The 26322-nt window shown below is 37.2% G+C and overlaps 1 protein-coding gene across 1 annotated transcript in view; it reads right to left on the bottom strand.

Annotated features, from left to right (window-relative positions):
- Positions 1 to 26322, bottom strand: part of LOC138852655 (uncharacterized) — a 445859-nt gene that overhangs the window by 79621 nt on the left and 339916 nt on the right. The window contains exons 10-11 of the mRNA XM_070084742.1: positions 8599 to 8758; positions 2926 to 3034 (exon numbers count right to left, since the gene is read on the bottom strand). Coding sequence (XP_069940843.1) covers positions 2926 to 3034; positions 8599 to 8758 — 269 coding nt within the window. The remainder of the gene's footprint in view (positions 1 to 2925; positions 3035 to 8598; positions 8759 to 26322) is intronic.

The following is a 26322-nucleotide window of genomic DNA, read 5'->3' as shown; positions in this document are numbered from 1 at the left end:
CCCACATCTGTCCTAGATAATGAACCCCCCAACTCTGATATACATGTCATAGAAGAGGTCCCATTTGTCTATAAACAGTACGGCAAACTCCTTATAGTGCTTGACCAGCCAGCAGTTAACACCACTTCCTTGGACAACCATTCGTTTCTAATTCTGCTCCTCAGCAAAATGCCACATATTACAGGGCAACCTCCCTTCTTCCTAATTATCACTATTGTTGACCTACATCTCCTAATCAGGTCCTCACTCCATCATTTGCCAACATCATTGCCTCCATTACCTTCATGATGTTTTGCAGATGTCTAACAATATCCTGAATCCCAGTCACAGGGAAACACATGCTCTGCCTCCTCTTCCTATCTCTAAGACAAAGAGCCTTATCCATGAACTTAACCTGACTGTCCCCAATTAAAACAACGTTCTTACCTTCACTGTCATGTCATTCTCAAAGTTCTTCATATTGATAGTCTTTGCCAGGATGTCTTGGGTCGTCAATTCACATTCATTTGATAAAAAAGAAATCGAATTGCTGGTCTCCACAGCAATCTACTAACCTTCCTTAGCTTCAGCTTCATTCCATTTGTTCCAACCAGCATCCAGTTGTTGGTCTGATCACTGTTGCAGCTGTTTTCGACGACATTCCATGGATAATCCTAGCACATACCTTTCAGTCATCGAATCTTTGCTGCCATTATCTCTGTCTTAAGCTGATACAGTTGCTCATAGTCGAGGGAAGCCATCGTCACACTCTCAGCTAAGAACAGAGAGCACACTAGGCACCTCTTCATACGATACAGATCACCTCAAAACTGAAACACCTCAATCATATCTACCCTAATTCTACACCTTTTTAGAGAGTGCAGATTTAGTGCCCTTAGTCTGTCCTTGCAGAAAACATTTCTGATACATGGGGTTAACTTTGCCATCCTTCTGTACATTTTCCAGCACATTTATGTCCATTCTGTTATACAGTGACCAGAACAGTGCAGCATAATCTGAAAAAGGCCTAACCAATGATATATAGAGTTGAAGAATAACCTGAGGTCTCTTGATATTTACACTTCTTGATATGAAGCCGAGAATTCTATTAGCTTTATTGCGAACACTTACGCACTGTTGTCTTAGCTTTAAATTACTGCTAACCATAACTCTTCAATAATTTTCAATTTTCGCATTCAGAGTGATTAAGAGCTACATTATTTAGTTTAGAAATGCCTTGATTATTTTCTTTTACATTAAATAGCAACTGCCACTTCTCCAGTCACTGCATCAGTCTATTCAGATCTTATTGTAGTGCTCTAGCGTCTTTGTCAGTATTAATCCGACGGCTTTCATGTTCATGTCACTATTTATTCCTTTATATACGTCATTTATGTAGTGTGAACAACAAAGGGCCCAACACTGATCCCTGTGGAACATTGCTTGTGACGCATCCCTTCTCCGACTTTTTCCAATTTATTCAAAGTTTCTGTTGCCTTTCTGTCAACCATGCCTCTATCCGGGAAAAGTCTCTCCTCCTATTCCATGTGCCTCTACTTTCCTCAACAATCTCCGATGTGGAACTCTATCAAAAGTATTCACGAAGCTCATATGCACAGTATCATATTCATTACATTGATCAACCTTCTAAAATATCTTAGTTAAAAAAAGTTAGCAAATTCGTAAGGCAGGAACTCTCCTTTGTAAAACTGCTGAGGTCCATTGATCAATTTACGCCTTTCAAGGTGGCTTCGGATAGCCTCGGCAATTACTGATTCCATCAACTTTCCCAAAATGAAGGTTAGGGTAATTAATTTAAAATTCTGTTTTGTAGATAGGTATTACATTTGCCATTTTCCAATTATCCAACACTATGCCAGTTTGTAGTTATATGTTGAAAAGATTAGCCAATGATTTGCTAAGTTCGTTCTTACAATTCTTTATGACTCTTGAGAACAGTTTGTCAGGTCCAGGGGATTTGTTTGGCTTTAATCAATCTGTCTGAGAACCATGTCACCAGTGATTTTGTATTTTATTTCTGGAATTTCTCTAATATCTTCCTGCATAAAAAAGTGAATGGAAATAAGTGTTGAAAACTGTACACATTTCCTTGTTGCTTACGCCCAGCTGACCCAAATAACTTTTGAGTGAGCCTGTCTTACCACTAATTTTACTCCTATAAACTGAAAGAAACCTCGAATACTTTGAGACTTCAACATCATAATCTCTTGGATTTTCATATTCCTTTTATGTTTCTCTCTTTAATTGAATATATCGATTCCTTAAGTGCCCCTCTTCACCTTTTGATTAGCCTATAAATGCTTCTTATTTGACCTTTGAGATGCTTGAATCTATTGTTTATCCAATTAGGATCATTTTTGTTTGATCTTATTTCTCTGTTTGGAACATAAGTAGCATAGGCAGCTTGAACCATGCTTCAAATATGTCATCAATGTTGTGATGACCAATATTGTGTTCATTAAAGTAATGTTCATCACAGATATTCATCAATGTCTTGTTTCTCGAGGTCGTTTCCATCAGCTATGTTCATGAAGTCATGTTCATCAGCCATGTTAACCAAAGCCATCTTTATCAGACGTTTACATTACAATTAGTGCATAAAAGCTAGGAGCAGCTGGACCAAAATGTTAATTTTGGTCCAGCTGCTCCTGTGATACGTTTCCGTAACTAATCAATTTTTTTGTAACCTTAGTCTGACAAGTGACATGAACTAATCAACTGGTTCTTACTCATGACAATGACTGCATAAATGGTGCACATGATACTGCATGACGAAGAGTGCTCATGACATGGGATGCATGAAAATGCACATGACATAAGTTTCACGACTAATTGTGCGCATGACATGGGCCGCTCGAAAAGTGGCGCGCATGATATGGGTTGCACAAACGCGAGTTTACATGAGAGAACGTGAAAGACACTCACCTGAAGGTGAAGGGCTCTGGGTATGCCTGTACGTGGCAGGGAACGTTAAGTGTCTCATGCCTTGCTGCACCGTACACCGTCTGCTGTCCTTCTCTGCACATAGGAGGAACTGTGAAAGACATACCAACACACCACGTGAATTACTGTACAATAATATTTGTAGAAAATAATATAAATATTAATGAGGGTATTACTAGAGGAAGTGAAGGTTAATGTACAGGTGCAAGCCAGGTAGATAAGGTGTCCTTGTGTTTATTGTGGGAAAGGTATTGGCAACCTCAGTCGAGAGATCACCTGTGATGTATATGAGGAGTGGGTGCAAGTGAAGTGCACGGACAAGAGAAGTGATGATGAATGTGAAGAATTAGTAACTAGGAATGATAACCTTGTCTTTGTCTGTAATGCATGCTTAGGGCAACGTGAGGCCACAGAGCCAGTGCTGTTACCTCAAAAAACACTAGACATATGTTTACACTGTACTGAGGTACGGAGGAAGGACAGTAAATACACAGTATGTGAATTGTGTAAGGAGTGGATGCACAATGGATGTATGTTTGGTCATGTTAATGGTGCTGATAATCAGCTTGTTTGCAGCAACTGCACTTTAGCTCCACTACCCTTTAGTAGTGCTGACCTTGATTTATCTAACTTTCTTACTACACATGAACCCTTTCCATATATTGATGATTATGACTGTTTCAAGACAGCAGGCCTTCACGTTATTCATGGCAACGCTAGGTCACTTTTACCCAAAATATCAGTGATTAAGATTCTAGTAAATAAGACTAGGGCGGCAATTATGTCCATCTTTGAATCCTGGTTAGATGACACGGTGACTGACGACGAAGTTAAAATAAAAGGTTGCAACATAATGCATTTAGACAGGAATATACAAGGTGATGGGGTATGTGCCTATGTAAGAAATGACTTAGCCTACAACCCAAGACCAGATTTGACTGACAATAATCTGGAGATTTAATGGTATGTTATTGAAGAAACAGTCAAGTCAGTAATTAGGCATCCCTGAAGGAGCACCTCTAAGAATTGCATGATTTTTTTTCTTTTTTTTTTCTTTCTCTTCTAGCTTTTCAATATTATTTCGCTCATAAGTCGAGATCGCCCCACCCAATGGGATTTAAATTTTCAACGTTTGTGTAAGGCAACGAGGACCAGATTCTGGAACAAGGGACAAGTTCATATGGCAATGAACAAAGTTGTGTAATCTGTTTCCTGCTTCATGGAACAGCTAAGATAACTTCTAAAGCTCTGAGTGACGTACCTCAAACGTTCAAAAAAATTTCCTCATAATTCGACGACGATGGAGAAAGAAATTACAACGTGTAGGAGAAGATTTTGACAATTTCCTGTAAATAATAGTGAAATATTTATTCTCGTTTATGTTAAATAAATTTAATATTACCACTTCTAAAAGACTTATATATATATATCATAGTTGATGCTCCTTCGGGTCATGATACTGACAATTAAGTTTTGTTGGAATGCGGACAAATTTGAGAGGCTAATATACAAAAAAAAATAAAAAAAAACTTGGAATCTGTCGTAACCGAGCCATAAATGGAGAATGATTCGTCAGATCGGTTTCAGATTTTCACCTGAACACAAGGCTCAAGTTGCTGTTGGTGGCATAAGTCCCGGTTTGTTAATTTTATTGAATAAATAGTAATTTTTTTTTATTAAAAAACTAACGAAATGTCTTCTTCTGGTTTCAAAATGGAAATAATAAGTATGATAACCCATAAATTTAGTCCAAGTTGGTGCATATTAAAAAAAATTACCCCATATTTTTAAAAAACTGGAATCAATGGAAGCAGATCAATTACTAGAAAATACCTTTACTGATAGGCTTCAAACTTTTATAACTGACTTGCTTTATTAAAACAACTTGTCACTCAGTTTGTGCTGTTTGAATTTCAATTTGCCAGTTTTATGAAAGAAATTCTTTCACATTTGAGAACTAGAGAATGCCTCTTCTAATCGGCTTCAAACTCTATCTGCTAGTGTGTCTTAATTAAAAGTGATTTCGTATTTATTTTGAGGAGTGTGGTACCAATTTACCATTTTTTGCTAATTTAATCAAACTTGATTTCTAAAATAAATAAAAAACACAAACTTGTTCTTTCAGGATTGTAAAGAATTTCAAACAGAATCTCTATAAGAAAAAAAAACATTAAAAAATCACTCTTTTATGTTGTTTATAAGTTAATCGACGAGACTTTTCTATTTTCTAAACATTCTCAGCAACATTTTTTTCTTACTTTCTCACAAATTTTCTCTTATTACTCAAAAACACCTTATTCGATCGGCTTTAAATTTCCAACAGTGTTACAATGTATCTTGGGCAAGATTCATGGGATCATTGCACGTGTGTGTGCTACATGCACAATGTTACTCAGGTCAATCCCAACATTGTTCCGCTGTGATAACCGCACAACGACTCCTCTGATCGGCTTCAAAATTTAAAAGAAGTGATACCGATCAGATAATGTTGGAAGGTTGGTAACACTGCAGCGTCAAGATGATATTTTTACCACGTTTAATCTCGAAATGGTTTAGTATTATTGTATATCGTCGCCTTATTTTGTCTAGATGCTGATGAGGGGTTCTTAATCCAAGGAACTGGATATGTCCTTTCCTTGAGTGGTTGAAATTTGCATGCCTCCCATTTCATAAGCACACTATGACCCCTACGGGTTTAGCTCTTTCCTCTGATTAAAATATAACAATTGTGAACGGCATGATCTATTACTGATGCATCATCGTATGAAATGAGTGAAACGGCTCATGAGTTTAGGTTGTGTAGGCACAAATTTTGTTGGATTCTGCGCAATAACTGGAAAACCCATTTTCTGGTCAGGTTTTAAAATGTTGGTAATGATGTGTCTTCCTCTAAGGAAATAATCTCTTGATATTAGGTTATGTAAGTTATAATGGGCTAAATTTATTAATCAAATTAGTTTCAGTGAAATAATTGAAGAATGTCTCTTCTAATGAGAAATAAGTCACAGTGCTTGACTTTATGTGATAATCCTAGGTAAGTCAATATATTTTAATTTTATGTGCCAATGACATCGATGTGCCCATTAGAAAATTGTATGTTGCGTAAACTAAGCTTATTACAAAAAAACATTCTTATTAATTGCATATACTGGTTAGTTTTACTTAGATAAAATTTCTGATTGATTTTGGCATGTATACGTCCCAGTTTGTGTTTTTGGAAGAAACCTGAGTTTACACCAATTTATAATAAGTTTGGAAACCTGATGTGACAAAAGCTTTAATTATTGTAAGAGCCTGAGGTAGCATCAGCAACAACAACAGTATAAACTTGGGGCGACAGTAGCTACAACATTATTAGGAGCTTGTGGCGGCATTATCTTCAACAATAAAAGGAGCCATGGATGACAGAAGCTACAAAATAGCATTAGCCAGGAGTGACAGGAGCTACTACAATAACCTGTGGCAACAGTATCCAAAACAATAGTAGGAGCCTGGGATAACAGCAGCCACAACAACAGTAAGACCTGATGTGACAACAACTACAACAAGCCATACCACGGGCGGGGATAGAACCCGCGATTAGAGAGTCTCAAAACTCCAGACCGTCGCGTTAGCCACTGGACCAGCTAGCCACAATAAGATTCGTCCACCTTGGTATATTTCTCAAAGCCGTCATGTTAATAACGGCTTTGAGGGGACTTGAGCTAGAGTTCGTCACGGCCACGCTAGCTGGAGATTCGTCTGTAAAAAATTGCATTTGTGGTCACAGTGGTGCCTATGCTAACCTTCCTATGGTGTAGAAATATACTTAATTGGATGAATCTTATTGTGGCTAGCTGGTCCAGTGGCTAACGCGACGGTCTGGAGTTTTGAGACTCTGATCGCGGGTTCTATCCCCGCCCGTGGTATGGTTTGTTATTACGATTTTGTGAGTCATGTTAACTGCAACAATAGCAGGAGCCTGTGGTGATAGGAGCTACAATGGTATTGTGAGCCTGGGTTGACACCTGTGGAAAATATCGCTTGGATTTTCCAGAAACCGTTATACCCACCTCTCAGTGGGGGGAATGTAGGGAAGAGAAGGGTTGAGAAGGAGACACCTTGTGAGGTGTCAGTTCTCTACATGGACCTTTATTGTAAATTTAACTAGTAACTCCTTAGGCTAATTATGCACTACAATTACTACTCACTACTACATTTAGTTAGGCTAAGTTAGAGATAGTCGTTCACCTTACCGTAGTATTTATACTTCCCATACATTAATTAGGCCGTAGGCACCCTCAACCCGGCAATTTTAGGGCCGAGGGAGCCGATGCGGGTGAGTCACATTTCAGCAGTGAGAAGGGCGAGTTTCCCTACAGGAACTTTGCGCAGTGAATTACCGTTCATATACCATACGACCCACTACAGGCAAGGGACTCACTAGCTGGAGCAGGCAGTTACCTGACTCATATAGGTAGTTCTCGGGTATCCCCCGCCCCAACACTACCGGGTGAGTATTGGTGAATGCATTCAGGTGTACACGCGTGCAAAAAGGTGGCACTACAACGAATAGAGACCTACCATAGCAACTGTCTAATACGACAATCTTCACACTGCCTCCTGTGTGGTAATAGTGGTGAGTTTATTTGAGGAGCTAGAGCGAGGTGGCAGGCTTTAGCCTGAATTTCATGACTGTAACAGGGGACCACTAACCCTACATAGTGGTGAAGTCACACACACAACTCTATTCTACACAACCCCATACATCACAGTAATAGCTTGGGGTGACAGCAGCTACAACAGTAATAAAAGCCAACAGTGAGAACAGCTAAAACAAGAGAAGAACCCTGGAGTGACAGCAGCTACAACAACAATAGGAGACATAGAGCCTGGGTTGATAGCAGCTTCAGTTATAGTATGGGCCAGGGGGTAACAAGTAACAAATTTAGTAAGAGGCTGGAATGACAACCCCATACAGTATAGTAATAGCTTGGGGTGACAGTAGCTACAACAATAGTAGAAGTAATGAATGACAATAGCTTCAGCAAGTAACAGCAACTACAACAATAGTAAGTCTTGAATGACAATAGATAAAACAATAATAAGAGCCTAAGGTGACAAAAGCTACAAAAGCAGTAGAAACTCTGGATGTCAACGGCTACAATAGTAGGAACCTGGAGAGACAGCAGCTACAATAATAGCAGGAGCCTGGAGAGACAGTAGCTACAAGAGGATTGTAATTCATCTCAGTATTCGTCTCACGAAGCGTTCAGTGCAGGTGAAACATTTCGTAAAATAAAGTATTTATAAGTTGCTCATATGTGAATCTATCTCACACTGCTGTATAATATCAATGAATTAATATACTTGTGCTGGTAAAGAATACCACTGAAGTAATATGTTCACACTGCTGAAGTTTCTCACTGTTGTAGTAACTTACACTGCATAAGAATACCACTGAAGACAAACAGTTGCATCTCTAATGTATGGATGTTTAAATTAATCTTAATTTTTAAAGTAAATGGATAAGTAAGTGGAAGGTCTCTGTCAGATCACCAAAAACTCCGGTGGAGGGGTATCATATGAATAAGATCCGGATCAGGAAGCACTTTATCTTGTTTCCTAACGAATCTTACCTACTTTTGAGGTATACCGGTGCAGTAGTATACTCACACCTAACAGCCAGGGTGAGTATGTTAGAGGTTGTAGCACCCTCACTGTTGGCGGCAGCGCAAGTGTAGCTTCCACTCGAGGCTCTGGTCACTGCCTTCAGCAGCAAGGTGTCCCGGCTCACCCGCACTTGCTGCGTAACGTTGCTCTGCAGGGGCACGCCCTGTGGGTGAAGGTGGTCTCTATAACAAACTCACTTAAGTATTAAGGGATACGGGTCGAAAACAAATTAATTACTGAATCCATTCCATTTATTTGCTTCTCAACCCAAAATTACCATTTCTGTTTTTAAAATATTTCAAGAAATAACAGAAGCACTTCCTATATTGATGTAACTTATGTTTTAATTTGTATTCCTGTATACCATTTTATTTTGCTATCAAAAGTTTCAACAACATTTTCCTAAAGGAATTTTTATCCAGAATGACCTTTATTAAACAGAATATATTTATTTTAACAATATATTTCAAAATAATATTTTTCTCTGAAAATTTAGTTGATTTTTCTCTTTTAGCTATTTTCTCTCTCTCTCTCTCTCTCTCTCTCTCTCTCTCTCTCTCTCTCTCTCTCTCTCTCTCTCTCTCTCTCTCTCTCTCTCTGTCATTGCTCATTGTTGAGTGGTGGATGTGTGTTTCAGGTCTCTGTTGATTCTTCACTTCTCTTCGTTTTTTAGAGTTTTTTTTTTTATATATTCTTATATCTTGCACATCACTGGTGGAGAGTCAGAGTGAGTAAAGGTGTTCTTGAGGATTTACCTAACAAAAATCTTATTTAGGATGCACTTCGCAGTCTTGTGGATTGTTGTAGGATGTTTCTGTCTTTATACAATGTTGTTCAGAGCTTGTCTGTAGATCTAGACATTGTGGCTATTTCTGCTATGCCATAGTGAAAAAAAAACATGGGTATTTTACTGCCTAGCATGGTAACGGGAACTTTTCTGTGGTACTGAGACCTTGTTTGTTCACCTTAAGATGTTTGATGATCGTTATTGCTGTTCATTGTTTACTCTCGTTGGTCAAGGTGTTGGTTACTATATTACATTATATTTGTGTTGGATAGGCTATTTTAGGCTGACGTCACCTCTTACGACAAACATGAACTAACGTTTCTTGTCCAATTCAAACAACAATGGCGAGTCTACTCTGTGCAGGCACAGAATTTCCCATTTTTTATAACATAAATTTTATTAAATACAATGTATTACACTAATTTACATAAAAAATACACTGTATTTTATCCGGAAAATACATTATTTTCCACACTGCAGCCGGCCGGAGTTCATTGCTAAACGTCTCAAATTACTCCTTCCTTTAGGAGATGATTCCAGCCGGTTCTGGCTTGAGTGGCTGTTCTCCTAGTAGGTCTTACCACGATTTCATCTTCTGGCATCACTCGGTCAGCGTTATCTTCAATATCACTCATGTCACTTTCCCTTCGATTTTTATTTACGTTAGATGGAATACCATTTAATTCCAAGGGAATCAATTTATTAATTGTGCATAAATTTTCCTGGCCACGACACAACACTTTGACATTCCTGACAACACCTTGTGCATCTGGGTACAATGTCAATACTTTGCCCAGAGGCCACAATGTTCTATGTTGTTCAGTATCAATCAACACAATGTCACCTGGTTGAATGTTCTGTCTATTTACTGCCTCTGTCGCACCATAAAAGTGTTCACGTAGTGTAAGAAGATATTCCTTATGCCACACATTAGACCAATGATCAATTACTTTATTTAACATTTTAAATTTATCACACAACACTGCCGCATCATTGTAATCTTCATCACTTTCTTCCGGATTATCTCTTTAGACAGGGGCAGCTTCCAATTTCCTTCTGCATATTAGGTGAGAAGGTGTTAATACATCTGTATTAGGTGTATCACTCATGTACGAGAGAGGCCTATTATTTATCCGATTTTCCGCCTCCACTAACACTGCACGGAATTCTTACAAATTAATTTTCTTCCGGTGTAGTACTTTACAGAGACACCGCTTCACTGTGCCTGTAAGTCTTTTGTATAGCCTCCCTGCCAAGGGGCTCTAGGACTAATAAATTTCCAGGTACAACTTCGTTGCGTTAACAGAGATTGAACATCATTACTATTATTTAACTCTATCAAATGTTGAGCACCTGCTACAAAATTTGTGGCATTATCCGAAATCATCAATCTCGGACAGGATCTCCTAGCTGCAAATTTTCGAAACAGCTGTATAAACTGTTCTGCAGACAAGTCCTGTGCCACTTCTAAATGAACTGCCCTAGTAGCAGTACAGGTGAACAAACAAACATACACTTTCAGTGGAACACCATCTGAAGTACCTGTTAAAATTATTGAATCACTATAGTCTACACCTGTTACATCAAATGGTTTCACTAATTGTACATGCTCCTTTGGCAATGGTGGATGACCTGGGTACATATAGGATCTGGCATCCACACGGCGACATATTAAACAAAATTTAATCACCCTTTTTACACTTTGCCGTCCTTGTGGAATCCAGAAAGTTTCCCTAATACAATTTAAGGTATCTTGTACCCCACCATGCATTACATTTTTATGGGCATTTAGCACAATTAAATTTGTTAGATGATGAGTTTTGGGCAGTGAGACAGGGTGTTTAGCATACTCACCCAATTCAGCATTTTGTAACCTACCTCTGCACCTAATTACATTGTTCTCTAAATACAGCCCCTATTTCTATATTATGGAACCTTTCACAATTTTTCTTTCCATCATCAATTTAATCTCATTTCCATAGATTTCATCTTGTACCCTCTTTATCCAATATTCAAGAGGGTGTGAAAACTTATATGAGATATTCATCTTGTTTAGAAATTTAAACACCAACTTAGTTACATTAATTAGTTTGGGTAAAGAAGAATACCTATTTATATCAATGGCTAAGGAAGGACAAACTATTGGATCGGTGGTCACAGTAATTTCAACAGGAGCAATATACACCTTTTGTACAGGCCAATTAGCTTTATTTACCAACCAGCTCGGTCCTTTAAACCATGATACAGCATTTACAAATTTAGCATAAGGTAAACCTCGAGACAAGAAATCAGCTGGATCCTCCTCACCAGGTATATGATTAAATGTTAACATATGCTGACCCAAACTATTATACTTCTCTTGCATCTGATTAATTTCAGCGACTCTGTTTTGCACATACACAATTTTACTGTTTCCATTACGAATACATTGTAAGGATACCTCATTATCAGACCAAATTACAGTGTCGCTAATATTTATCTCCTGCAACTTATTTCTTATATAATTAGCTAATTTGACACCTACATAAATGGCTGTTAATTCCAACTGAGGCAAGGTATGTGATTTAATTGGAGACACTTTAACCTTAGACATAACGAGAGAAATAACACTATTACATTGAAAATAAGCAACTGCTCCATATGCCAATTTTGAAGCATCACAAAAAATGTGGAGTACATTTTTCCCATTTGGATTGGCCACCTGGCGTGGGAACTCCAACATTGGAATTTTTTCATAATCACCAATTAATTCATCCCACCTGTTAATGAATTCCTCAGGTAGAATTTCATCCCAAGCACATTTAAGTTTCCATGTTTCTTGTATTAATAATTTCCCTCTTATAGTAAGGGGTGACATTAAACCCAGTGGATCAAAAAATTTGGAAACTTCAGCAAGCAAAACTCTCTTAGTTAATTTATTGGGCATACTGTAATTATTAGGCTTTAACATTAACAAATGTCTCTCAGTATCCCAAGTTAATCCCAATACATTACTATATTTTGGGACTTCATCTCCAGGGTAATCTTTACTTATTTTGTTCTTTTAATTTGGACGAATTACTATTCCATTCCCTCAGAGGCAAATTTGCACTTTGCATTATTTTATTAGCCTCTCCATAAGTCATTAACAGTTCCTCTTCAGTTGACGTCACACCCAGGAAATTGTCCACATAAAATTGTTTGCTCATTACTTTACTCAATGGACTTCCCACACGTTTAAGGTGTGCATTTATCGTCGCTTGAAGTAGGAACGGACTGGATGTAGCAACAAATAATACGCTCCTAAAGCGAAAGGTTTTTAGAGGTCTAAGTGGGTCACTAGGATTCTCAGGCAATAAGAAGTGGGTACAATCCCGGTCAGCCTCTTGTAAACCCACTCTTAGGAAAGCTTTACTTATGTCTGCTGTAAAGGCATAATTCTTCACTCTGAAATTTAATAAGATATCTCATAATTTTTCCGTCATCAAACATTCATTTAAACTAGGCACAGTTTTGTTACTCCTGGCACTACAATGAAACACAATCCTCAAAGGAGTGGTCTTAGAATCCTTCTTCACTCCGTGATGTGGCAAATAGTGACCATAAATTTTGGCTTGCTCAGGAGGTACTTCTTCTATAAATTTATTAATTAATTGTTCAGTAATTATATCATTATAGGCAGTTAACAATTCTGGTGTCTTACTCAGTTCGCGGAGCTGAGCCTTTAATTGTCCATATGCCATTCTGTAATTAGTGGGCAATTCTGGATGGTTCAGTCTCCACGGAAGTCGTACCCAGTATTGTCCAGATTCAAATTTTACATCTCTCAGGTATTGTTCCTGAGTAAAAGAATCGTCTGGACTTTCTTCATTTACATTTATTCCAGTGCTATCTAATTCCCACAATTTATGCACTGGCTCAACACCATCCTCTATGGAAGAATTATACTGGGGTACGACTTCATGAGTAAGACACACAGTTATGGTATTGGTAGTTTCCTCTAGTCATGAATTATTATTACGAGGAATCCTACCATACATTACATGGCCTCCTGCAGTCTTCAAAAGAGTGACACCACATTTCTTTACCATACCCTTTACAAAGGAGGCATAATAGTCACTACCTATCAAAATATTTATTGGGCCTACAGAATCATCACTTACACCAGAAGGCGCTAAATTTACATTATGTGAAAGTCTTTCTGTAGCTTTACTAAGCCCTACTGTAGATATTTTCTCTGGAAGTCTATCTACAATTACTGCATTAACACGTTTTTTCTCATGGCCCAACGTTACAGTTACATAAACAGTGTCATGCAATTGAGCCCTTTTATCTGAGAGAAAACCAGATAATTTTAGAGTTGTAGGATCTCCCATCTGTACTTTCATACCATCAAGACATTTACGTTTTATGAAAGTACGCTGGGATCCCTGGTCCAATAATGCAGTTACATTTTTTGATTTATGCCTTTTATCATCAATTTTTACCTGTAACACAGGTAAGGCTACTTCAGCAAAACCATCATTATTAACATTAGCAGCATTTTTTACATTAGCCACTGTTGTGTCAGGATTGTTAACATTATCATTATTATCAACATTGTCATATAGACCCTTACACATGACTATATGGTGTCTTCCTTTGTGACATTGATAACAGATGTTTAATTTGGCATGACAATCCTTTACATTGTGATTACCTAGACATCTGATACACCTGTCAAGTTCTTCCAATCTTTCAACTTTATCATTCCATGAATTGTATGCATTGCAATTCTTAGAAAAATGAGTACCCTTGCAGAAGAGACAATCTCTCTTTTCTTTGACTGGTTTCTTATTAACTGGGCTACTCTTAGGAGGGTACTTATTCTTCTTACCTTGTGGAGAATCATTATTTCTGATTCCTGCTACTTGATATGCACCTATGCAACTCTTTTTTAGGAAATGAATTTTGATTATTACTATTGGGATAATTTTTCCCTTTGTGAAATTTGACAGATACCTCAGAGTTATTATGTGTTGCATCCTTAAAATGAGTTGGTTGGCTGGTCTGCAACTGAACAATTAATTCTTGTAGACCTAGTCTTATTTCCTCCAGACCAAAATAACCCTTGTGATATTTGTTCGAGAGCCATTCAAGTGTTTTACAGCTTAATTTATTCTGCACCATGGCACTCAATAACCAATCTGATTCCTTCAGATTATATTTATTACTTAAAGTTTTGAGAGTGCTCTCCAGTTTAACTCTAAACTGCTGTAAACCTTTGTAAGTGTGATCTGGAGATTTTAAATTAATAATGATATTCACTAGATCCAACCTACTTTGTTCTATATTACCATAAGTGACTTTCAACAAGTCAACTGCTTCCTTGTAAGAGTCATCTACATTGGGAAAGGCTTGTATGAGTATGTGAGCATCTCCTCTTACCTGTCCTTTGAGGTAAAATAATTTAGTTACACAGGCTAGGTCACTGCTGTCATGCACAGCTGCTTTAAAAATTGACCAAAACTCCTCCCAATTTTCTCCAGGATTAAATACAGGTAAATATAATTCTGGGAGTTTTGGGAAAAACATCTTATTTGTTGGAGCAGATTGATTAACTGCCTGGTTTACACATTTCAATTTATTCAAAGCCTGACTTTTACAAGAAAGAATCTTTTCTTCTAATTCATAATACTGATTAATCGTGAGATCTACTTCAGTCTCATCTACACAGTTTACTAACAAATCTCCTTCATATTTGTTGTAATATAATTTGTATGAATCATATCTGTTCCCTAAAGCATCTAAATATAATTTTAAATCATCAGTATTCACAGTTTCTTTATTCATTAATTCCAAACATTTGTTATATGCCTTGGTTACATGACCTTTTCTAGCTCGTAGTGATGCTTTTTTTGCTCTATATTCCATATGTTTGTCTTCTATATTAATTTCCTCATTTGCAGCCATGATGCAATGTATTAAATTCAACTTAATTAATAACACTGATTACAACTTACAACACTGATACAACTTACCTTTGAATAAATCCTAGCTACACTTGAGCTTAGCAATTACATGTAAGAAAGTTATAATATAAATTTTAAATGTACGTTAATACAAACCTTTATCCAGACTTGGCTTATCAAAATTAATATTGTAATAATTATAATCCACTACACATTAAGTAAATTTGTGAACTTAACATCCACCTTCTTCTGTCATTTCACATATAATTACTAAGTAATTAACTAATTAATGACTTCACTAATTACAACCGGTTCAAGAAGGACCAACAGGCAAATTAAATGTGGAAAATTACATTTATCTGGATGTAACTCATAAGGTACATACCAGCAAATTATAACAAAGATAACTATTATTTATCAAAGTTACATAGACAAGTAGAAATTTGGGACACCTAGGTCGCAAAAATGTCCCCCTTCCATACCTACCACTGTCATATCCACAAGTTGCTCTGGGCCTATTAATTACAAATGAAATGTACACACACACCAGGAATTCTGATAAATATAAAAATTTGGGGACTGTATATTAAAATTAATAAATGATACTTATACACATTTATATAACAGAAGGAGAATTTATAATCATAACACTCACCAATTTGACTGGAGATTACTGTGTATCATACTCAAAAAAAAACTCATTCTAACTAAATTTATGATGATAATGCTGGCCAGAATTATAACACAAATTTAGATAGCTTATCTGAGGTTCCTGGAGCTGTCTTGTCCAGTCGTCTGATCTCTCAAGTTATGCAGGAATGCACATCCAACAATTTCGGCTCCTATTTGAGAGGTGTCAGCCCAATTTAACCTCTCTAGAGCAACGAAAATTCTTCCGATTTCACTAACGTTTCTTGTCCAATTCAAACAACAATGTCGAGTCTACTCTGCGCAGGCGCAGAATTTCCCATTTTTTATAACATAACTTTTATTAAATACAATGTATTACACTAATTTACATAAAAAAATACACTGTATTTTTTCCGGAAAATACATTAATTTCCACATGAACATTTGACGAAATAAAAAAGAAAAGGAGCTATTTAACAACCAGAACCCCTATATACATTATATATATATATATATATATATATATATATATATATATATATATATATATATATATATATATATATATATATATATATATATATATATATATATATATATGTCGTGCCGAATAGGCAGAACTTGCGATCTTGGTTTAAATAGCAACGCTCATCTTGCCATATAGGACAAGCGAAAATTTGTGTATGCAATAATTTCGCCAAAATCATTCTGAACCTAACGAAAAAAATATATTTCACTGTGTTTGTTTAGTATTAAATTACTGTAAAAAAATCTAAAATATATTTAGTTGGGTTAGGCTAAAATAAATTTTTCTTGTTATAATAAGGTTAGGTAAGCTTTCTAAGATTCTTTTGGAGCAAAATTAAAATTTTTACATTAAAATTAATGAAAAAAATATATCTTTAAACGTATAAGAGAAAATTTAAGAAAGGTCTTAATTTTAAATGACTTCTTGCTAAGTGACCAGTTTTACATATTCGGCACGACATTATATATATATATATATATATATATATATATATATATATATATATATATATATATATATATATATATATATATATATATATATATATATATATATATATATATAAATATATATATATATATATATATATATATATATATATATATATATATATATATGTGGAGAAATTTTCTCCAGGAGGGGGGTATCAGCCCCCTTCAGCCCCCTTCAGCCCTCTCAGCCCTGAGGGGCCACTCAGAAGGGGCGAGCATCTTGTTTACTGCTAGAGTGAGTAATTGATCACAGATGCTATGCCATGTAATCAAGTGACCTCTGCTCCTTGCAGCGGTGTTGCAACGTGTATTTTTATAAGAGACAATACATTCTTTCTTAGCAGGACAATTAAGGAAAATCCTGCTCCCACTTTATTACCATAGTAAAAATAGTGTACATTGTTGTTTCTGCTTAAGACAGCAAGAAACAAACATTCTGCTTTGCTTCATCGAGGAGGTGACAAGGATGCAAGGTACTAGGTCAGCGTTTTTTTTGTGTATTAGGGCAGTGACGGCATGGAGCGGTGTGACGACGCCAGACTAACTTTGACTCTACTACGAGACACTGACGCCAGGATAACCAGCAAAGGACACTGATCTGTGCGTTAGTGTGAATAAAGTGTCTCACAAAACACAATAAACTCTTAAGAGAAGTGTGATCAGCTTCTCTTGTGATACATTGTGAACAATAAAGACGAATCTTGTGGAACATAGTGTACCAGTGTGCGTTTCCTAGACAATGGAAGACGTGGACATCCAAGGACACTTCAGCTTCTATCAAGTCACCGATATCTGTCGAAGGTGTTGAGAACACCATAGCTCACGTTACAAAGAGCAAGGTATGTTACGAATTTCTTGTAGATCGGGGGATTGCGCAATTCTTGAGTCACAAGGAGTTTGTAATCAACCTATAATCGGCAGTAAGGTGTGGACTTTTGAGTCCAAACAAGTAAGTATTCGTCAGCCATCATCGAATGAAATATGCTGACATAACACCCCCTAGGGGTAATATACTTACAAATTGTATCTCTTGACAGCCCACTGTTGTGATGGTTTTGACAGCTTCTAGACCTCGTCTGCAGGGGCGGCTGTGTAGATGATTTGCTGTCATTTATCAGCTAAGTGTTCATTATATATAATTATATCTTAGCTGGTAAGGCCAAAAATCTCAACAGAGTTTTTGGTCGTGCTCGAACCGGATAAAGACCACACTGTGGTCCAAATATGTTGCACTACAGTGTACAAATAACCTATGAGCCAAGGTCCTTCGAAAAAAGCTGTAAAACTAGCGTTTTACAATATAAATCAGTATAAATGAGTCCCTCCAGACTCAATCACAGAGAATGGGCAGCCAAAAGAAAACGGGAGCTGGGTGACTCACCCAACAAGAAGACGGGGGACGGTATCCTGCACCCTCCATCAACTGCTCCAATCTTGAAATCGCTGAATAAGACAACACAACCCAAGTGATGATGTTTGTCTGAGTGTATATATACACAGTGTTTATAATGTTTATAGAGAGAAATTAAGAGACAAGATTGTGTTAAAGTTTGTTTCTTATAGATCTACCTGTTATATTACAGGAACTTATATATAAAGTGTAAGCTTTCAAATATATATTAACAGTGAAATTTATATATGTGTAAGTAATATTCACGTGTGATTAGTTATACAGTGACATTTATAGTGTATAGTGAATGAAGTGTATAACATCGTTATTTACGATTAATCATCGTGGGCAGGCTGACACAGCAAACTCGAGCCGTAAACATCAGCCACATGTACGGTGTACCCTTCATGGTCATTGACCCTGAGGTTAAGCTTAGTGGGTCAGTAGTGTCTGACTCGATTATTGCTGACTTAAGCATAACAAAAACTCAGCTGTTTATAGCAGTACAGTGTTTTTTAAACACTCTAAGTGTGGTGCTAGAATTTTCAGTATACCATTAAAATGGCTTGTTTGAAAACTCAGTTTCAGTCTTTACAGACTAAGATTACACAATTAGAAAATCTAATTTCAGTCTGTATAGGATTAACTCAAGATACAAACATAGATTTTGATGATCTTGAGGTCAAGTTTGGATTATTTACACAGCGTCTGGAAATAATTAATTCAGACTATACACATTATGAAAATAAATTTCTTGAATCAGATCCATCTGAAGATGAAATTAAAAATGTTTTGGATACTTTTAGTGATCAACAATTAAGGTGGACAGGAGTACAGGCTATCTGCCGTAAAACTCTGTCACAGAGACCTACTACTACTAGTGGTCAAACACCTGTTACACCTGTAACAACAACAAGTGTCCCATTACCAAGCTTACCTACATTGTCATTACCTATTTTCCAAGGTCATAATTATGAAGAATTCATTAGTGGTTTTCAATCCATAGTAAATTCACGAACTGACATAGATGAGATTGCTAAGTTTAATTATCTTAAATGTCTTGTGAAGGGAGAACCCTATGAACTGATTAAGTCATTTCCGGTGGTTAAAGGCAATTATCAAATAGCCTTACGTGTCTTAGCAGACAATTACTTCGATGCTGACAAGGCTAGAGTTAGACATGCAGTCTTAATATCAAGCTTGAAGCCACCCAAACATTGTTTTTCAGACTTACAGGCATTTAGAATCACATTAGACAATAGTCTCAGATCTCTAGGTGCTAAATATGACCTAAGACAATGTGATTGGTTTATCAGTGGTATTGTACAAGATAAGTTGTCACAACAAACTATTGAACGATTAAATATTATGTTCAATAAACGCTATTTCACTTGTGAGGAAATTAGCAATGGTTTACAAACAATAGTTTCATGCATGCAAGCAACGAGACAAGATGAAAAATCCACAAATCCAGTGGATAATAAACCTTCAACTCAGTATAAAAAGAGTATACCTACTCCCACTAAACCACATAATGGGAAATCCCATATAGGCATTTATCAAGCTGTGAATACAACAGACAGTAAACAAACTGTCACACATAAACGTACTCCAAAATGTGTACTTTGTGATGGAACACATTGGGCACAGTATTGTATTCAATACACATCAATGGAGGCACGTAAACAACGTGTTCATCAGTTGAAAAGATGCATCAAGTGTTTAGGTGAACACAAGGGAGGAAAATGCTCACTGAAGAAGTGTTTTAAATGCAAGGGTATGCATCATACAGCATTATGCCCAAATACTTTTGCTGAACAGCAGCAGACTTCCACAGAATCAGGAAGTCAACAAGCAACAGCATTAAATGTGAAAGATAAGTTTAAAGCAACTGATCTCCCGATAGCTCGAGTTGAGTTATCTAATAAATTACACAAAACCAATGTGCTAACACTATTTGATCAAGGCTCACAAAGGTCCTTCATAAGAAGATCAGTGTTGCAGAAACTGAATAAACAACGCTATGCCAAAATACAGTTAGATATAGCTGGTTTTTTCCACAATTCTGGTAAACAGACATATGACCTAGCCAGAATCACTGTTGGTCTAGGAAACAGGAAAAAGACAGTAGAAGCTGTGGTAGTAGATGATTTGCCTAAGTCTGTGCAGATCCAGGGATTAAAAGAAACAGTTGCAGCACTGAAAGCAGCTAAGGTCAAGTTAGCCTGTCCTGACATACAGACGGACACAATTAATCCAATTGATTTAATCATTGGAAGTGATTATTATCACTGTTTTGTGCAAAATATAGTAAGTAAACATGATGTTCACTTGCTGAAAACAGCAGGAGGCCACATGATATGTGGTCCCATTCCCTCTCAAAGTGGGAAAGAAGCTGATATTGATTCAGTGGAAAATGTACTAGTTACGAGAATAACCGCTGATCATGTACCACAGCAAAAATTATCATTACTGGAAGAAATGAATGAACCAGTTGATAAGTTGTGGGATTTAGATGCGATAGGTATTGATGTAAATAAACCAAGCCCACAAGAGTCTCAGACTTATAACCAATATTTGGACACTGTCAAATATAAAGATGGACAGTATTGGGTTAGGTTACCATGGAAATTAAATCCACCACATCTGCCTAGCAATTATCGCATGGCTTTCGGACAGATGAAAGCACAAATACATGAGCTCAGGAAGAATCCAGAGTTACTGACTGTCTATGATAATATCATACAAGAACAGTTGGACAATAAATTCATTGAGGAAATAGTCGAAGATAAGTTGAAGACAAACGCTCATTATCTCCCGCACCATGGAGTCAGAAAAGATTCTGAAACCACTCCACTACGTGTTGTATATAATTGCAGCGCACGTGCAAATAAAGATGTAGCAAGTCTTAATGACTGTCTGATGACCGGACCCTCACTAACTGAGAAGCTTGGAGACGTGCTTATGAAATTTCGCACAAACCCATATGCCTACACGGCTGATATTTCCAAAGCTTTCTTAAGAGTAGGACTACAAGAAATAGATAGAGATTATACTCGATTCTTGTGGCCTGAAAATCCACATGATCCTCAAAGTCCTGTGAAAACTTATCGTTTCAAATCAGTATTATTTGGTGCAACATCCTCTCCATTCTTACTAGAAGCTACTCTGAATACACATTTGAAGAAATCTGAAAGTCCCTTCAAAGAAGTCTTAAAGAAAAGTTTCTATGTGGACAATCTTCAAGGTACTGTGAATAAAGAGGAGGATTTGAAATCCTTATACAGAGAAGCTAACATGGAGATGAAAGAAGCAAATATGCCTCTAAGGATGTGGAATACAAATTCAAAGCAATTAAGGGAACTTATCAAAGAAGATTTCCCTGAAACTGAAATTCCTGATTGCAACAATATGCTGGGACTTAATTGGAACACACAGGAAGATACTCTGAGTCTCAAAAAGATAAATAATAAATCATGCAGTACACTCACTAAACGTAGTTTACTGTCAGAGGTATCACAATGTTTTGATCCTCTAGGACTCGTCTCACCAATTACCATAAAGGGTAAAATGCTTATGCAAGATGCATGGAAACTCAAAATTGGATGGGATGAAAACTTGCCTCTAGAAATGAGTCAAGCATGGGATGAAATATCCAGGGAGTTTAAACAACTTCATCAAATTAAATTTCCCAGACAAATAGGTCAAGAGGGAAACAAGTACACATTACATGTGTTCTGTGATGCGTCAACGAGAGGTTATGGCGCTGTAGCTTACATGAGTAATGCTGAAGGAAGTACACTAATTACTTCAAAGGCCAGGGTAGCACCCTTGAAGGTCAGAACAGTACCACAATTGGAACTGACAGCACTCTATGTAGGTACAAAATTAGCTGTCTATCTCAACAAAGTACTTGATCATCTCACTATTGAGAAAACCGTGATCTGGAGTGATAATGAGGCAGTTCTCCAGTGGTTAAGAAATAATAAGAGTAAGTTGGTCTATGTACAGAACAGAGTAGCAGAAATAAAAGAGATGCAGAGAGATTATCTCTTTCTTCACGTCTCTACCCAAGAGAATCCAGCTGACATGTTGTCACGTGGTGTCCCACTCAAGAAATTTGTGGATAATAAATTATGGCTCCACGGACCGAACTGGCTCTCTGATGAAAATAACTGGCCTCAGCAAAAAGCTCACATTATGCTAGAAGAAACAGTCTGCTTGAACACAGCAGAAATAAGTTGTGTAAATACTGCAGACACAACAGAAATAGTCATTGATGGATCTAAATACTCATCTTTGGGTAAACTCTTAAGAGTTACAGCTCTTGTCTTTAAATTCATTAAAGGAATTAAACCTGATTATGAATGTCTTGAACCCATTAAATACTGGGTGAAACTAATACAGAAAGATGTGTTCTCTACAGAATATAAATTTCTAGAAACACAAGATAAATCCCCAAAGAAACCTGTTATGATTAATTCTTTAGGACTTTATCTCGACTCAGAAAAGATTATAAGATGTAGAGGAAGAATTCATAATTCTTCACTACCTAAAGAAGCCATACATCCAATATTGATCCCCAAGAATCATTGGCTAACAAAACTGATTGTGCAAAACGCCCACAGTAACGTGTTACATGGTGGGGTAGCTGACACACTTTGTCATATACGACAGTCCTACTGGATACCTCAAGGTCGACAAAGTGTGAAAAAACAAATAAAGGACTGTATTACTTGTCGTCACTACGATATGCGAGTATGTCAGTATCCAGGTCCACCTCCATATCCCTCTGAAAGAGTTTGTCATATCACTCCATTTGAGGTGACAGGTGTAGATTATACTGGACCAATAATTTTAACCAACACTGTTAACAAAGTTCCCATCAAGGTGTACATCTGTTTGTTCACTTGTGCTACGACTAGAGCAGTACATCTAGAAGTAGCCACTGACATGTCTGCTGAAACCTTTATCAAATTATTCAGAAGGTTTGCAGCCAGAAGGGCATGTCCCAGACTGATGATTTCAGATAATGCAACGAACTTTGTTGCTGGTGCTGCTTATATAAGTAAGATCTTTGATCAACCAGAAGTACAACAGATGCTGAATCAACGCGGATGTCGTTGGAGATACATTCCTCCTAAATCTCCATGGCACGGCGGATTTTATGAAAGAATGATCGGCATTGTAAAACGTTGTTTAAGGAAGACTCTTCATCGTCAGAGAATAGACTTAGAAGAATTCCGTACAGTTGTGACTGAAATAGAAAATAGAGTCAACAACAGACCTCTAACTTATGTTACCGATGATCTGGACAATTTAGAAGTGTTAAGTCCATCTCATTTACTCCATGGCAGAAGGCTCGAACCTGTTCCTCCCATGAATGATAAAGAAATCATAGAGGATCCTACTTATTTCGAACCTGAGCAACTCAGACTTAAATTCAAACACCTTAATAAAGTGATTGAACGTTGGGAGAAAATTTGGCGAGAAGACTATCTCACCTCATTGAGAGAACACTTCTATGGAGCTGGTGTTCCTGAAAATCATAAGTCCTTAAGACCTGGTGACATAGTGATTATCGACAATGATGGTCCGAGGTCCCAATGGCCACTTGGAAAAATTGTGACCATATATCCTGATGCAAATGGAATCATCAGGACAGTTGATGTTTTGAGCAAAGGTGTAGTGAATAAGCGGACAATAAATAAACTAGTGCCGTTAGAATTACACAGTGTTGAAAACAAAATTAGTGATTCTCCAGAAACCACACAGACTAAAGCTGTTCAGAAAAGACAAGCAGCAGTGGTGGCGAGTGAGAAAATTAAATTAATGTTAAGTGATGAATAGTTCACCTGCAGCGAACCTCCGCCGCCCCCCAGTGTGGAGAAATTTTCTCCAGGAGGGGGGTATCAGCCCCCTTCAGCCCCCTTCAGCCCTCTCAGCCCTGAGGGGCCACTCAGAAGGGGCGAGCGTCTTGTTTACTGCTAGAGTGAGTAATTGATCACAGATGCTATGCCATGTAATCAAGTGACCTCTGCTCCTTGCAGCGGTGTTGCAACGTGTATTTTTATAAGAGACAATACATTCTTACTTAGCAGGACAATTAAGGAAAATCCTGCTCCCACTTTATTACCATAGTAAAAATAGTGTACATTGTTGTTTCTGCTTAAGACAGCAAGAAACAAACATTCTGCTTTGCTTCATCGAGGAGGTGACAAGGATGCAAGGTACTAGGTCAGCGTTTTTTTTTGTGTATTAGGGCAGTGACGGCATGGAGCGGTGTGACGACGCCAGACTAACTTTGACTCTACTACGAGACACTGACGCCAGGATAACCAGCAAAGGACACTGATCTGTGCGTTAGTGTGAATAAAGTGTCTCACAAAACACAATAAACTCTTAAGAGAAGTGTGATCAGCTTCTCTTGTGATACATTGTGAACAATAAAGACGAATCTTGTGGAACATAGTGTACCAGTGTGCGTTTCCTAGACAATGGAAGACGTGGACATCCAAGGACACTTCAGCTTCTATCAAGTCACCGATATCTGTCGAAGGTGTTGAGAACACCATAGCTCACGTTACAAAGAGCAAGGTGTTACGAATTTCTTGTAGATCGGGGGATTGCGCAATTCTTGAGTCACAAGGAGTTTGTAATCAACCTATAATCGGCAGTAAGGTGTGGACTTTTGAGTCCAAACAAGTAAGTATTCGTCAGCCATCATCGAATGAAATATGCTGACATAACACCCCCTAGGGGTAATATACTTACAAATTGTATCTCTTGACAGCCCACTGTTGTGATGGTTTCGACAGCTTCTAGACCTCGTCTGCAGGGGCGGCTGTGTAGATGATTTGCTGTCATTTATCAGCTAAGTGTTCATTATATATAATTATATCTTAGCTGGTAAGGCCAAAAATCTCAACAATATATATATATATATATATATATATATATATATATATATATATATATATATATATATATATATATATATATATATATATATATATATATATATATATATTATATATAAAGAATGTGCGTGGATGTAGTGAAGATGATAAGAAAGAGATGATTGCCAATGTTATGAGTTAAATGAAGATGGATGTCCTAGCTCTAAGCAAAACAATGCTGGAGGGGGTAGGGAATTTTAGAGTTAAAAAACAAATGGAATTAAGTCAGGAGTATCTGAGGGAGTTAGAGCTAAGGAAGGGATAGCAATAAAGTTGATGAATCAGTTATGGAAGGAGAAGAGGGAAAATGAAAGTATAAATTCAAGAATTATGAGATTAAAATAAGTATGTATGCACCTGGAGAAGAGAGGAGTGTAGAGGAAAGAGAGAGAGAGAGAGAGAGAGAGAGAGAGAGAGAGAGCGAGAGAGAGAGAGAGAGAGAGAGAGAGAGAGAGAGGAGGGGGAGAGAGAGAGAGAGAGAGAGAGAGAGAGAGAGAGAGAGAGAGAGAGAGAGAGAGAGAGAGAGAGAGAGAGAGAGAGAGAGAGAGAGAGAGAGAGAGAGAGAGAGAGAGATTTGGGGAGATGTTAAGCGAGTGTTTAGGAAGTTTTGAACGAAGTGAAAGAGCAATTGTGGTAGGGGACCTAAAGTGGGAGAAACAGTTAGAGAGGGTGTGGTAAGTAGGTTTGGGGTACTTGGTGTAAACAATAATTGGGTGCCTTTGATTGAACTTTGTATAGAAAGGGGGTTTGGTTATAGGTAATACATGTTTTAAGAAAAAAATTATAAATAAGTATACAAGACATGATGTAAGGTGTAATGACAGTAGTTTATTGGAAAATGTATTAGTAGATAAACTGATGTTTAGACTTCAGCATGTGCATGCTTATAGAGGTGTCACAGATATATCAGATCATTTTTAGCTGTTGCTACAGTGAGAGTAAAAAGGTAGATGGGATACAAGGAGAATAGAATCAGTGAATAAGAGGTGAGAAAGGAATCAGCAAGTAAGA

Source organism: Cherax quadricarinatus, chromosome 13 (genome assembly GCF_038502225.1).
Source record: "Cherax quadricarinatus isolate ZL_2023a chromosome 13, ASM3850222v1, whole genome shotgun sequence".
Taxonomy (NCBI): domain Eukaryota; kingdom Metazoa; phylum Arthropoda; class Malacostraca; order Decapoda; family Parastacidae; genus Cherax; species Cherax quadricarinatus.
Note: the sequence above shows the minus strand (reverse complement) of the source record. Positions and strands in the feature narration are given on the sequence as shown.